Source organism: Castor canadensis, chromosome 8 (genome assembly GCF_047511655.1).
Source record: "Castor canadensis chromosome 8, mCasCan1.hap1v2, whole genome shotgun sequence".
In the NCBI taxonomy this organism is placed as follows: Eukaryota; Metazoa; Chordata; class Mammalia; order Rodentia; family Castoridae; genus Castor; species Castor canadensis.
Window position 1 is genome coordinate 86907240 of NC_133393.1, and position 16290 is coordinate 86923529.

At 36.8% G+C, this 16290-nt stretch overlaps 1 protein-coding gene across 3 annotated transcripts in view; it reads right to left on the minus strand.

The window, feature by feature from the left end:
- Positions 1–16290, minus strand: part of Lima1 (LIM domain and actin binding 1) — an 80675-nt gene that overhangs the window by 14822 nt on the left and 49563 nt on the right. For all 3 annotated transcript variants that reach the window (XM_020177957.2, XM_020177955.2, XM_020177956.2), the window contains 4 exons: positions 9730–9814; positions 8410–8558; positions 4726–4833; positions 122–179 (listed from right to left, as the gene is read on the minus strand). In XM_020177957.2, coding sequence (XP_020033546.1) covers positions 122–179; positions 4726–4833; positions 8410–8558; positions 9730–9814 — 400 coding nt within the window. The remainder of the gene's footprint in view (positions 1–121; positions 180–4725; positions 4834–8409; positions 8559–9729; positions 9815–16290) is intronic.

Consider the following 16290-nt stretch of genomic DNA (forward strand, 5'->3'; position numbering starts at 1 on the left):
AGCTGAATTGTGGGGTATTTCTATGTTACTTTTTCAACACTGATAATAATAGAGATATCTCTGAACCAAACAGGGTAGAGAACAAGGACCTCTGCCTGCAGAGCTAAGAGCAAATACTTACGGGAGTCATCTTCAGCAGGGATGGATGGGACTGCTGGGCTATTCTCAGCTGCAGAAACCTAAAAGAGAGGGGTAGAGGGGATTAGAGATCACATTAAAAATAAAAGAGCAAATTGCTGCTAATGCCATAAAAACCTGCTGACTCTAGTCAGTCACTGGTTGCCTGGAGGAAATAACGGGCAGAGGAACAGCTGAGCATTTAAACAAGAGGCAGCAAAATGTCTTTTATGAGGATATTAACATGCCTCTCAATTACAAAGTAACGCAAGAAACAGACTGCACTCAACTGCCAAAAGTATGCATCATCTCCCTTTATAAAAGAACTTCCAAACCATATTGTTCTACTGTTAAAAAACAAAATAAAATAAAAACTCCTATGTTAAGGAGAGCAAAGCGCCTCACTATATAACTTAAGATACTCTAAGCTAAAATAAAGTATTTAAATACAGAAACTATCTTTTTTCTTTTATTTTCCTACTTCCCATTTCCCATCAAATACATTCTGCTGAAATGACATTTTGATTGCTAAAGTGTGGAGGTGTGTGCTGGGGATTGAACCCAGGGCCTTGTGCATGATGCTAGGCAAGCACTCCACAACTAAGCCACATCTCAAGTTCAAAATGACAGTGTTTTAGAGCATGTCAGATCTCATGTGTAGGTCCATACCTTTTCCCCAGAAGTCATCAAATTTAAATGAAAGAACTTTTTATTAGCTTCTCTCCCCATTCCTACTGGCCCCTAGGCCTTCCTGGTATCCCCTCCATATCCAAAACCACTGAAGGGTCATCAGATGACCCAATGTACACTCTTCTGGTAATATTATTTCATTTAGATGTTGGATTTTATGGGCAATACTGAGTCCTTACATCAAAATGTTTAATGTAGCAAATAAATTAACAAGGGAGATCAAGTTGCTAGCTGACTGCACCCGAACATCAGTGTCATTTTTTCTACTCTTTTTTTTATTACAGGAACTCTAACATGGCATAAAATAAACTAAAATAATAACAGTCAATATTTACTGAGTTTTTACTATGTGCCAGGTGTTGGACTGATCACCTTACATGTATTATTTCATTTAATGATATGAAATAAATTTTCAGAAAGTTATGTTTGGCTATAAAAAATCCTTCAACTCTTGTTAATTTAGTAAGTGCATCCATTCCTTAATGTTCTTCTCTCACCTCTAATTTGGTCACCTTGAACCTGTGGGGTATGCTTAAGGCCAATCATGACATCATTACACATGGCCAACCAGATGACTTCACTATAGGAACTTCCAGGCAGAAACACATGAGATTGGGCTCAAACATTTCATTAAAAAAAAAAAAAAAAAAAGCACAAATTCATGGTCAAGTGTGGTGTACTCTATAATCCCAGCATATGAGACAGAAACAGAAGGATCCTGACTTCGAGGCTAGACTGGGCTAGACAGGGAGTTCTAGGCCAGCCTCAGGCTACATTTTGAGGCACTGATTCAAAAAACCAAAAACAACAAAAAGGAAAGCACAAATTCATTCATTCACAGGAGGAGAAAGAGAAGAACAATACCTTGATAAAATATTTCATTTCAAGAAAGTTTACTCTGGGAGAATGATGGAAGAGGTGAATTCAACTATGATGTATGGTAAGAACTTTGTAAATGTCAATGTACTCCCAGCACAACAATAATAAAAAGAAAAAAGAAAAAAAAAGTTTACTCTAGCATAAATGCGCTTTTGTAACAAACCAAAATTCAAATAGTGCTTAGGTAATAGTTAACAAAAGTTCAGCAAGCAGCCAGCAAGAGGACAGCTGAGGCACTGAAAATTCTTGCAAATTTTAAGGCAGTCAAACCTGTGCTATGTGCTGGAAGAACATATACTATCTTTATCCCCTTTCTTCCCCACCCACTCCCCAATTTATGATTCAGTTGCAACGCATGCCCTTTCACGCTATAATTAAAATGTTCTGATCCCCCAGTTCAGCCCCAGAGTTCCAGTTTCAAATTGGCATTGACAATCAAGAAGAAAAAAAAAAAAAAGAACAAAAAAGAAAAAAGAAAAAAAAAAAGACAATCAAGAAGGAAGCATGAATTAGATATAAGAACAACCCAAGCATTAATTTCCATATGATTATTCTAGCTATACTCCTGGGGTAAAGATGGGGGATTTCAATGCCAATGCTGGGAATATTTTTCTCTCAAATTTTCTTTTTTATAGAACATAAGGAAAACTTATTTACTCATTATTCTTATTTATATACTTATTTCTCATTTAAAATATGGGGAGACATGTGACCTCTAGACCAATACCTCAGCCCACTGTTATAAGGATATATGTAATTTATTTGATGATTTTATGGCCATATAATATAAGACTGTCAAGTATTATATCTTGTTACTTCAACATACGTTTGTGTTTTTATAAAATAAAGTGATTTAATTTTTCTAATTTCTTTTCTGTTCTATGCTGTGAATCAAAATTTGTAGCCATTAATCTGAGATCATTTTTCTGGGTGCCTATTTTGATCCAAGAGCATAACATATCTCACAAGTTCTAATAAGTGTTCTGTCAATATGCCATACTTTAAAAAAATAGTCTATGGTAGTTTTAGAACTGTTGCTTTTTGTGTGTGTGTGGTACCGGGTTTGAATTTAGGGTTTCATTCTGGTGAGACAGGCAATCTATTGCTTGAGCCATGCTTTCAGCACTACAACTGTTGCTCTTAACTTATTTTAACGAACTCACGTTTGGAAGAATGACATCAAAAGTGTCAATATGGTTGGGTACAGTAGCTCAAACCTGTAATCCTAGTTTCTTGGGAGGAAGAAATCAGGAGGATCATAGTTCCAGCCTAACCTGGGCAAAAAGTTCACAAGACCCCATCTCAACAAATGGCCGGGCACAGTGAGGTACACACCTGTCACCTCAGCTACGCAGGGAAGCACAAATAGGAGGATCGAGGTCCAGGCTGACATGGGCATAAAAAATGAGACCCTACCTCAAAAATAACCAACACAGAAAGGGCTGGTGGAATGTCTAGCCAAGTGTGATGCCCTGAATTCAACCTCCAGCATGAAAACAAACAAACAAAAAACCCCAAAACCTAAAGGTATCAATGTGTATAACTGAAGCAATGTCTTTTGTCCTAAGATTAATCCTGTTATAGATTTGAAAGCCTTTTCACCTTACCTCACTTAACATTTTATTATTATATTGATGAGAAAGACTAATAAAACTGAGCAATGGTTTGCCAGAGAACATAACAAATTCATCCGGCATAAATACTATTACTTACTGCAACTAAGCCATCTAATGCATAAAACACAAATATGATTTGCTTAAAATCTTGCTTTGGCTTTCTATTGTTACCTGACTACATCTAGACCCTTAAGGGTTGGAGTTAAACTTTTCCAGATCTTCTCCACCTCTTCTCCACCTGTCTCTCACCAATGCTCCAGCCAAACAACAAACTGCAATCCCTAAACAAGCCACAATCTCTGGCTTCCAAAAACTCTGTTATCTTTTGGTTGCATGTCCTTCTTTTTCTTACAATCTTTCCCTTATTCATCTGGTCTAATTCTGCACATTTATTCAAAATTTGGCTCAGACATCACCTTGTAGAGTAAGTCAGATTAAGTGTCCTTAGTCTGAGCTTTCATGATCTTGAACACCCCTCTCAGCACCTATCACACTGTTTTATGACAACCAAACTGTTAGGTAGCTAACCTGTTCAGTTTCTCTGCTAACATGAAGACCATACTGTCATTAGTTTCTTTTTCTTTTCTTTTTTTGATACAGAATCTCACTATATACACTATGTAGCCCAGACTGACCTCCAACTCATTATTTAGCTCACGTTGGCCTCAAACTTAAGATCTTCCTGCTTCTGCCTTCTGAGTGCTGGGATTATAGGCATGATGGCATAGCCTTTCCTATGTTTAGCATAGTGCCTAGCTTTCAAAATACTTTGAGTGAGGGTTAGAGATATAACTCAATGTAGAGGGCTTGCCTAGCACACGCAAGGCCCTGGGTTTGATCTCTATCATGGCCAAAAAACAAAAACAAACAAAACTTTGAGTGAAAGAATAAGATTTTCTTGCATAAGATACATAAAATAAGCTAAAGCTGTGTCATGCACACATAGTCCAGGTTCTCTGGGATGCTGAGGCAAGAGGATGGCTTGAATATACAAGTTTCAGACCATTCTGGGCAATATAATGAGACCCAGCTTCAAAACAAGACAAAATAAAACAGAACAAACAAACAAAAAGAAAAGAAAAATCTTACAAAAATGCACTAAGCATATACTTAAGAGTATGCAAGTATTTTAAAGATAACATCTCTAATCAAACAGATTTTTAAAATTTACTTTAGCTCTATGCCCTCTGAGCATTTGCTGAGCAAAAGAATTTTCCACTGAAGGCTCATTATTTGGTCAGCTATAAGTTGCAGAGCTCTCCAACCGAAATTATGTGACCTGTAAAAATGACAATCTGTCCTGGCAGCTGTTACCAAATTTCCAGACACTCTACAGCCTAGAGTTAGAGTTGTTTCTAATTTTAAGCATCTAATTTAGAACACATGCTTCCTTGGTAACTGGACATCAAACTTTTCAACCAACCTTTTCTCCCTCTTGATGAGAGATGCAGGCCTCGGGACCTGGAGGCACATTCTCTTTTTGCTCCAATTTATGAGTTTTGATTTCACCGCCACTGGTTTTCAACTCATGCTACAAAATAAAAATAACCTGTGAATTTTTAAAAAAAATTCTTATCATTCCATTCTCTTCACAACACATCTTTCACATAAATATTAAAAAAAAAAAAAAATTCTTCTCAGAGGCCTCAGTTGAAATCAACCCCCAAACTCTCACAAGCACAACCCATTGACTAGTGAAATGACAAAAGCAGCTGTGTGGACACATACCTCAGAGTTAAATGTTTGTATGCTAGTCTCAAACTTATTAGAGTACAGACACATCAACACAGAGACACACACACTGACCACCCCCCAGCACACAATATTCTTGTGATTCACTCTTCTAGCAGCAGAGCTTGTGGAAATGCAAAGCTTGTGAGCTTTATCAGAAAAGACCATTCTGGAGCAGGGGAAAGGAGATGCCAAGTGCCAATAATGAAGAAAATATACTGACCATATATATATAAATGCCCGGCCTGGAAAGAGAGACAGGGATGATGTATACATACAAAAACCGAAATTATACTTAATGATACCATAAAACAACCTTTTTCTGTGGGACTTTCAAAAGGGTGTTTGTCGTATAAAATTCATATACCAAACACATACCTTACTCTACCTCTCATAACACAGCCTCAACATAAAAAAGCATGCATTAGACTGTCATAAGGAATAAGTATAATCACACTTTTTTCCTTGCAAAGGACACTCAGGACCAAAATATTAACTTATTTACTAGTTCTAAAATCAACAGAGAGGTAGAACGAATATGGACATTTCCTATCTTTAGTCTGCTAGTAGTTTAGTGATCCAGTACCCTTCTATTTTGTGATTCTTTAGGCATGGCAGGAAACAAGCAATCTTTGGCCACGGGGCTAATTCAGGGGAAGTGAGTATGACTAATGTACTCAGGTCTGGTATTCCAGATTAGAGCTCACTGCTCTATGAGAAGGAACTGACAGTGAATACACCATGACAGCCCATCAGTTTATTCCCAATTCATCTTAAAACCCCCTCTCTTGAGCCACTGCCAGAGAATTTCTGCCTTGTTACAACCATGTTCTGTTAGCGGCCTGAGAAATTCTTTGGGGATGAGATAAAATGTATTTTTTACAAGAATTCCTAAAGACTTTTCAACTCTTAAAATCTCCAGAACAGGAGAACTGCAATACAGAAACTCTGTTAAGAGTTTAAAAAAAAAAAAAAAAGTCACTGAACAAGTTTTCCCACTTAGTGAGTCACCTGAAGGGAATGGAATGTTTGCAGCAGAAGGACACTGAGAAGCAGCCACCTCCTGTATGGGAGGGAAGAGGAATCACCTGTTTGCTGTAACTCCTGATCCACCTTCTAAGGGAAATCCACTTTTGCTCATTTTTCACACTCACTCTGAATAACGAGTTTGGGAAGTTCCTCTTTACTATTGATTTAAACCCAACATCTCTTATTAAAACTACTGTGAAAAATCTACTACTACTGCAGAATGCATATTAATTATTTGGGGGAAAAGAAGACTTAATTTCCAGAATAGGGATTATGATTACTAGTATGCACAGTTTCAATCTGCCTAAAGAACAAATAAAATTATTATTCTCCCAACCTTGTTAAAAAGACAGCAATAGATCTTGTAATCTGAAATCACAGAACAGTATTTAAAAGAAAAATGTGTGCCCTTAAAAAAAAAAAAAAAAAGTCCTAGGGCTGGTGGTGTAGCTGAAGAGGTATAGTGCCTGCCTATCAAGTGTGAAGCCTGAATATCAAACCCCGGTACTGCCCCAAAGAAAAAAGTGTCCTTAAATTAGAAAAAAAGAAAAATTTAAGTGTATATACATGTGCATACATATGAATACTTTTTTTGTGTGTGTGTGGTACTTGGGATTGAACCCAGGGCCTTATATTTGCTGGGCAAGTGCAGTGTACCACTTGAGCTATGCCTCCAGCACAAATAAATAGTATCTAAAAGGTAATTTCAATTATCTTACAATGAAGGCTTCCCTTCATTCTATTTAAACTTTTTTTTTTTTTTGATGGTACTGGGGTTTGAACCCAGGGCCTCCCACATACAGTCCAGCACTCTATGACTTAAGCTACTCCATCAGCCCACTGTCATTCTATTTAGAGTACTGAATTTTCAACCTGGGGATGTGGCTCAGTGGTAGTGCTTGCCCAGCATGTTTGAACCCTGGGTTTGATTCTTAGACACCAAAAAAAAAAAAAAAAAGTTTTTGTATTTACTAAGTATGTAATCTTCCTATCATTTCTCCCCCGTATTGGGTTTGAACTCAGGGCCTTGGACTTGCTAGGCATGTGCTCTACCACTCGAGCCATGCCCCAGCCCTTTCATTTCTCCCTTTTTGAATTCAGTATTTACCTATGTAGGAAACTATTACATCATAAGGGTTAAAGATTAAGTAGATTATAAATACATGTGTGTATTTATTAATTTATTCATTTTTGCCATACCAGGAATTGGACCCAGGGCCTCATGCATGCTAGGCAAATTCTGTACCACTGAGCAACAACCCTGAACCTTGTACAGTTTCTTTTTATGAAATGCCCTGAATAGGCAGATCCATAGAGACAGAAAGTAAGTTAGTGAGGGTGGGAGTGGGGTGGGAGTAACTACACAAGTATGAGGTTTCTTTTGATGACAGAATTGTTCTGGAATTAAGACTGTAGTGATGGCTGTACAACCTTGTGGCCATACTAAAAAAAAATCACTTAAGTATGTACTTTAAAATGGTGATTTTCATGCATTAGCCAGGTGCCAGTGGCTCATGCCTGTAATCCTAGCTACTTGGGAAGCTGAGATTGGGAGGACTGTGGTTTGAGGCCAGCCTGGGAAAGTAGTTCTCCAGACTCTATCTCCAAAATAACCAGACCAAAATGAAATGAAGGTGTGGTTCAAATGATAGAGTACCTGATTTACAAGCACGAAGTCCTGAGTTCAAACCCCAGTTCTACAAAAAGAAAAAACAAATCCTAACTCCACACTAATGTTGACTGCATCTGCTATTTCTAATACTTTCCTCAAAAATCAAAGTAAGGGACTGAGGCTATAGCTCAGTGATAGAGTGCTTGTCTGGCATTTGAGAGGCCCTGGGTTCAATACTGAGCACCACAAAAACAAAAATAAAAACAAGACTGGGGTGGGGGCCCACACCTTTAAGTTTGTGATCCTAAACTCTGGATGGGGAGGCAGGAGGTAGAGTTTGAGACCAGCCTAGGCTACATAGTAAAGACCCTGTCACAAACAAACAAAAACAAACTAAAAATAAGTATTTCTGCTAGAACTAATATTACTTCTTTAACAACAATGAAAAGGTTAAGTAGATGAGCCAAGAAAACTCTTAATGACATTACTGACTAGTAACATTACAAAAAAAAAAAAAAAAAAAAAGAGTAGGGTATGAATGTGAATAAGCTAGAAGAGAAAAACTGAGATTAGAAGAGGATAAGGATTATAAATGAAGGTGAGGGTAAGATTTATGTGTGGAGAGATCAGCTAAGGGACCAGGGAAAGGGTCAGGGCCCAGAAGACATTTCCTAGTTCCAGGATTTAATGACCACTGGTGGAGGAGTGAAGGAAGGAATGAAGCAGAACACATACTGTATAGTTGGTTGAACTACTTTGTTTGGACACAGCTGCCTGGTACTTGGCCATTCGATCCTTTATGGAAGTTTCTGACAGGCGTGGGAATTCCAGATTTCGCTTACTCTCATTTTTCTCTGAGTTGAATGCAGAGGACGACAACTGACCTGGAAGCATGCAAACAAATAACATGCTTTGTTAGAAGACAAAATATGACATTCCAATGGTTTGAAATTTTAAATTTTGTGTTATTGCAATCTAATGTCTATTTCTTTTTTTCTCTCTGTTTTTTTTTTTTTTTTTTTTGGTGGCACTAGTGTTTGAACTCAGAGTCTCACACTTGTTAGGCAGATGTTTTTACCATTTGAGCCACTCTGCCAGCCCTAATTTCTTTTATTAAAAGTGTAAATAGGAAAGCCGGAGAAGTGGCTCAAGTGGTAAGAGCACCTGCCTAGCAAGTGTGAGGCCCTGAGTTCAAACCCCAATCCCACCAAAAAACAAAAACAAAAACCATCCCAGTACTGCCAAAAAAGAGAGAAAAGTACAAATAGGAAATCGGGAATATAATTGCCTTTTATAAGGTAATATTCACTCACTTTCCTAACATTAAAAAGAGAATCTTTACCATAATTGAATATTATGTATATTTAAATTTAGGTTTATTTAATATGAGGGAAAAATGAGATAAAGTTGTTTTAATCTGCATTTTTTGGGCAATACTGGGGTTTGAATTTAGGGTTTCATGATTGCTACACAGGTGCTGTACTGCTTGACCTCATGCCCTAATTTGCATTTCTTTGATTACCAGAAGGCTGGTGATTTTCTTGTGCTTATTAGTTTTTTCTTTTGTGAGGTGCTTATATATGCTCCCTTCCCCAAACTCTCAAGGTATTATATTACCACAGTAATACAAACTAACCAATCCGTGTGTGTGTGTGTGTGTGTGTGTGTGTGTGTTTTGCTGGGATCAAACTAAGAGCCTTGTTGCAGGCTAAGAATGCATTCTATTAAGCCATCTCCAGCCCTATGATAACCAATCTTGTTAAAGATACAGCCCATCCTTGAAGCCCTCAAGCCCCAAGTAACTGTGGAGTCAAAAGGGTCCACAGTACTTCACTTATAATCCCTTAAACATATCCTTTGGTTACCACAGATTATTACTGTCAAGGATGGATTTAAAAAAAAAAAAGTGCTATTTATAGAGAGCAATGAGATTTGGGATGGCTTGTACCTGCTAGGGAGACTTCCTTTTTTAAAAAGCACTGGCTTTGAGTCCAAAAGGTATGACTACTATGAGTATTTCCTAAAGGACTTCACACATATGAACTCTTCACTTACCTGGTCCTATTTCCAAGTCATCCAGAGAATAGCTGTTTTCAGAGATCCTCCTTCCACCTGAATTTCGGCTTTGGGCCCAAAGAATCTGTTTAGAAAACAAATAAGCTTTGTATAGAAGACGGGAAAAACTGATGTAATGTTCAAATCACTTATTAATAAAATCCAGAAAATATGAGATGTTATCTTTGTTTTCACGTTCCATAGATTTTTTTTTCCTTGCCGTGCTGGGGATTGAACCCAGAGTCTTGTACATACTAGGCAAGCACTCTACCAGTGAGCTACACCACCCCAGCCCTCATGCAAAGATTTCTTTTTTCCAAAATAGGATCTCATTCTGTAGCCCAAGCTGGCCTCACACTTGTGATCCTCCTGCCTTGATCTTCTGGGTGCTGTGATTATAGGTGTGTGCCATCACAGCCAACTGCTACAGATTTTTTGAATAAAGTATTTTGTAATTCCTGGAAGTCCCTACGTTTTATCTTTCATATCTTGAGTACATCTCTAATTAAAGTTGCAAATTATAATTTTTAGGACTAGAAATGTAACTTAAGAAGAAACCAATTAATGTTACAGAATATTCCCTAATACACAGGAAGTAAGTATATCACATTTATTCAGTTTGTTATAATAGCCTTCAAACAAATCCTATCACTCAAATCTCTATTTCCAAATAACTGAAGTAGGAAAGATGTCTGACAGGACAGTGAAACACTCTTTCTTTCTTTCTTTCTTTTGCTGGAGATTGAACCCAGGGCCTCCTACTGAGTTATATCCCTAACACCCTTTTGAATTCAACATTAGTAAAAGTTATTAAATCTTTAAGTCCAATGGAACAATCAACAGTAAAGATCAAGGAGGTGAACTATCACTTTTACAAGTTTTTTTTTTAACCACCCCCCCATGACAGAAAATGTGCCACTTCAGAAATCAGAGCAAAGTATTAAGAATCCTTTGCAAACAATGAGAATAGTTTCTTACCAATTCAGCATGTATTTAATACAATCTATCTCCAGGCAGCTTTACTAGTATACTAGTAATTGGATCTATTTTTAATGAAAAGTAAGTCGTATCAACTCTAACTCTGCCACATCATACTCAGGTCAGTTGCACTAACATCAGCTACATCCATATGACTCATTTGGCTCAACATGCTCTGGGGCACAGACCCCCATCTGAAAAGGAAAATCATTGCCAAAGCGAAAATCCAGGTTTGACAGGACAACTTCCATCCATATTTTTTTGTTTTGTTTTCAACATACTGTACCCTAAAGGCCCATGTGTTAAAGTCTTAGTCCCCAGCTTGGTGCTGCTGGGAGGTGCAACCTTTGAGAGGTGGGGCCTAGTGGGAGGTTTTAGGTCATTAGGGGTGCACTCTCAAAAGTGACTCTCTCGCTCTCTTTCTCTTTCTTTCTCCCTTTCTCCAAGACTGTGGACCAAAATAAACATTTCTCTTTATAAATTGATTATCTCAGGTATTTGGTACAGTAACAGAAAGCTGATGGACATAGTGATCATTTAAACAAATTAGATTCCAAATGTTGCTGCAATATAATCACTTAGAAAAACTTACCTAAATTAGAATATTTAGGACTCAGAAAAGGGAGAAAGCCTGGAAATTATACTTTATTTTATACTAAAAAGAATGGACTCTGCATTCTTAACAGAGATATTTACATCCTGTCAAAGGTAAAATTCAAGTACAATTCCAAGAATATGTGTTACATGTTGTAACCTGCAGAGAGTTCAGTTTTGCTTAGTTCTAGTTCCACATCTGTTTTATGGGAAGTTCCTGCACTGGTGTTAGTGAAAGCAAACACATGTAGAACCAGAACATATACCTGCCTGGGCAGAGACTTTCTTTTGTTTTAGATGCATAAAATTTCCCATGTTTGCTAGCAGGGTGTGGTAGTACACACTAGTAATCTCAGAATTTGGGAGGCTGAGGCAGGAGGGCAGAGAGTTCAAGATTAGTATAGGCTACACAGCAAGACCTTGTTTCACTTCTCCCCCTCAAAAAAAGCAAAACACAAACAAAAACCTGCGTTACATAAGGATCTTAAAAATAATTTTTAAAAGACCTTCTAATATATAAGGGTATCAATACTGTTAATTATTTTCTTTCAAGTACTAAAAAAAAAGTGAATAAGCTGGGCGGGATGGTACATAACTGTAATCCCAGCACTTGAGAGGATGAGGCAGGAAGATTGGGAGTTCAAAGCCAGCCTGAGCTACATTGCCTCCACACACACATACACAAAAAAAAGAATGAACAAAACCATCAGGTTGTAGGGAAAAAATAGTCAGGAAGAGTGTCTCTGGAAATCACAATTATACTGACTGGTTCTGAGGAGAAATACATTTTGACGTTTTCATGAGATCCTAGGAGAAACACTGGGTATTATTTTCAATACCTTTCTACCTCAAACACCACAAATAACAAGATCTCAAATGCATTTAAGATTTAATTCATGATCTACATTTTACAAATGGTAATCTGAGATACAGGAAGAAGAAGGTGTTTCCTCCAATATTTCTTAAGGAAGTTAAAAAAAAAAAAAAAGCCAAAACAAAAAAGTGTGTGTGTGCATGCCTATGTGTGCACACACACAAATACTCCTCTGTAACAGTCTTGTATCTCATTTGAGCCCTTTTTACTTAGAAACTTGAGAGGGCCTTAATTTTCAAACTCTGCCAAGGAAAGAGAAACAAGACATTTTAAGACTTTCTGGAATTTCCTAAGGCTTGGCCTTTCCCCACCCCACAAGTCTTCCTTCCTGTCAGCTGACTGTAACCCTCATTAGTGTGAATGTCCTTTAAATATTTTCTGTGAATCCATAAATCAAATGTACCAACATACAGTAATAAGAGGGCAAAAACTTGGAACTTTCAGCTAGTAGTTTGTAGAGTTTTGTGGTTTTTTTCCTGGAATTTTTTAAAACATAAAATAAAATGAGGTTCTTAATAACTAATAACGCAGGATTTTCTATCTTCTTTACCCCTATTTTCAGGAAAAATTCTCTTTAAAGCTGATTCTCAGCATTTATGGAGAATCCTTTACCTTACTCAGCCACTTCCTTGAACCTTCCATCGTTGACCTTCCTTCAGACTCTCTTATCCTTCCAAAGTCAAGGATGGAGAAAGGGTGGCTTTTAGGGAAAAATGAAATTTTGCTGAACTATGCATAGGGATCCTGACATAGAGATAAAAATCTACCCTTACTTTCTCAAAATATTAAGTGATAAAAATTTTCTTCTCCAGGGACTCCATTAGAAAAAAAAGAGTTTATTTATATAAAATAATACACATAGAAGGGACACTTACCTCCAGGGGTAAGGATTTCTCTACAATTTCTGTATTTCCAATTTTTGTACAAAAATTATGTATTAGTTTTATAATTAGCAAAAAAGAAAAGGAAGGAGTGGTAATACTTTACATCTGGTAAATTAACACAAATAAATGAAAATGATAAAATGTTCAGGATTATGTGCTTAGACTATTTGTGGTGTTATAAAATAGTATAATCTTTAAGAACAAGCTGAAAATATGTAAAAAGAACATTTAATATACTACATCATCTCACTGTGATAATGCCATTTCAGTAATACAGCCCAAAGAAAAAAACAAAACACAAAACATTTCTGCCAATATGCTTAGAGCTTTTCTATTAAGTTAGAAAAGAATCTGATTACTGAGGAATGATTAAATAGCATAGTGAAATATAATATTCCCAGAAATACAATATTCTCACAAAAGGGTAACTACATGAACTAGGAAGATACATATGTAGGTCTATGCAACAAAAACTAAACAAACAAACAAAAAATAAAGACCACAAAAAGGAGTAGAGAGTCACTAAAACAACATGAAAACCAATTATGCAATGATAAGGAACAAAAAGGATCAAGAGTCTTATACACAGTTGGTAAGGTTACTTTGTTTTGTTTTATTTTTTGAGACAAGGTATCATTATGTAGCCCAGGCTGGCCTCAAACTAGAGATCCTTCTGATTTAGGGTCTGGAATGCTGGGATTGCAGATATGCACCAACATACATGGCTCAAAGGTTATTATTATTACTTTTTTAAATTTTATGCTGGTTTATTTGGCCTTTTGTCTCTCCTTTCTGGTTTACTCTCTCTGTGTGTATGTGTGTGTTACTGTTCAGATGACTATTTAATTTACATGCTAAGAATAACAAAAACAACATTCCCAAATCCACACGCTTCTAACTCCAGAATTTTAATACAAATTTCTTCCATTCTAACATACTTCTTCACTCCACTGCCTTGGTATTTTTCATTTGGTTAAATACAAAGTGTGAGAAGATAGAGAGCTTTCATGTCTGAGACTACAGCTGTTGATATATTTTCAACTTTTTCTAATTTCCTTAGATTTCAAAGATATACAAGTCTGTGGCTAGTTGTTTCTAAACAATAAGCAGTTATTATAATATCCTAAAGATAGTGTCATGTGGTAGAAGGGACACTGCACAATCCAATCCCTGTTCTGATATTAATTACCCACATGACATTGGGTATATTGGTTAACTTCCCTAACCTTAGCTATTTCCATCTATAAAATTGGGATTGCAATAACCAATGAACAGTGAGTTAAGTTAACTAACCTCTTAAAAGTTCCATATAGTTCTAGGATTTGCATGTCAATGATTTTGTTTTTTAATAGTAATAGGGACTGAATTCAGTGTCTTGCACTTGCTAGGCAAGTGCTCTACCACTTGAGCCATGCCCCCAAGTCCTTTTTCTTTTCTTTTTTTGGCAGCACTGGTATTTGAACTCAGGGCCTGTACCACTTGAGTTACTCTGCCAGCCCCTTCTACTTTGTTAGTTTGGTTTTCAGATAAGGTTTCACACTTTTATTAAAGCTGGCCTCAGACCATGATCCTCCTACCTCTGCCTCCTGAGAAGCTGGGATTTCAGGTGTACAGTACTATGAACAGCTGTTTTTGAGATAAGGTCTTCCTAACTTTTGCTCCAGATGGACTTGAACCTTAATCCTCCTGTCTCTGCTTCCCAAGTAGCTGGAATGAGTAGCTGAGATCACAGGCATGCCCTACCATGCTTGGCCCATGTCAATGATCTTGATGGGGATTACTTACTCATTATAACTCATCAGTGAGTTAGAAGGCAAGAGGAAATGCCTCTGTCATATAGCCATCTGTACACATCTATTTTGTCTAATCCAGGAGTGAAGGAAGCAAAGGTAGTGGTATTTGGAGGGAGTACATGAAGTCTTTTTGGCTCCCACTAATGCTAACATAGCCAAGATTGCTTAGAAAAAGTTCCAGTCCTTGATATTGCTTTTCAACATGTTTTACTGTAATGAAACTGGCTAGAAACCAATAAGTAGTTATGGTATCAAAGTAAGCAGAGAAGAAGAGATAGATGATTGGTCTCTAGCTGACACATCAAGGACAGATACAAAAGACTGAAGAATCAGTTGGAGCTATTAATTAGGAGTAAATAAAACTTGGGCTGGAGATGTGCTTCAAGTGGCAGAGCTGCAAGACCCTGAATTCAATCCCAAGTACTTAAAAAAAAAAGTAAATAAAACTTAATTTATACTAATTTGTGGTCTTTATGAGAAATATACCATTATAGAAAGAAACCAGTCATACTGGGTGCTGGTGGCTTATGCCTGTAGTCCTAGCTACTCAGGAGGATTGTGGCTCAAAGCCAGCCTGGACAAATACTTCTCAGACAGCCTACCTCAAAAAAACCCATCACAAAAAAGGTCTGGTGGGGTGGCTCATGGTACAGGCCCTGAGTTCAAACCCCAGTATGGAAAAAAAAAAAAAAAGAAAGAAAGAAACCAGTCAGAATAACACTGAGAACAGTTTTTCACATTTTGAAACCACAGAAGCTAGAAGATATAAGTGACATACTAAACAACAAATTAATTTTAATAAGATATATGAAACAGAGGGCACTGACAGAAAACAAAAAATTCTTATGTACATTTAACAATAATAATATGCAAAACCATTATCCACACTTAAAGTAGTAGTGATATATCTATTGGAGGTTAAATGTTAGATCAATTTAAGATTTATTATTTGTTAATAAGCAAATTATAATTTAAGATGTAGTCCTTTACATTAAGATGACTGTATTAGATTTCACAATGATGTTGACAGCAGATGGGTTTCCTCCCTAAATTCATCTTAAAATTATGACAAATTATTCAGTTAACACCAATTATGAACATCCTTAGAATTGCATTCTTCTTGGAATATTTTACTAAATAATTTATTTGAGATGTTAGGAGAGTAGAAGAAAAAACTTATTACAATAACATTAAGTAGGATAACATATCCAATTTTTATCCAAAAGAGGGGAGGATAAAAAGTTATGGATATGTTTCATTCTGTGGGTTTTGGTACCAAAAAAAAAAAGTTATGAATAATTTTTGCAACATCTAGGGCTTCCTTATGGACACCTACCCATTCACCAAAAGGCATACATAGAGGACTAATCCCACGAGAAGAAGTAGGATTAGTGTGGGGGGGACGTGATCAAAGCACTTTATACATGTGTCAAAATAT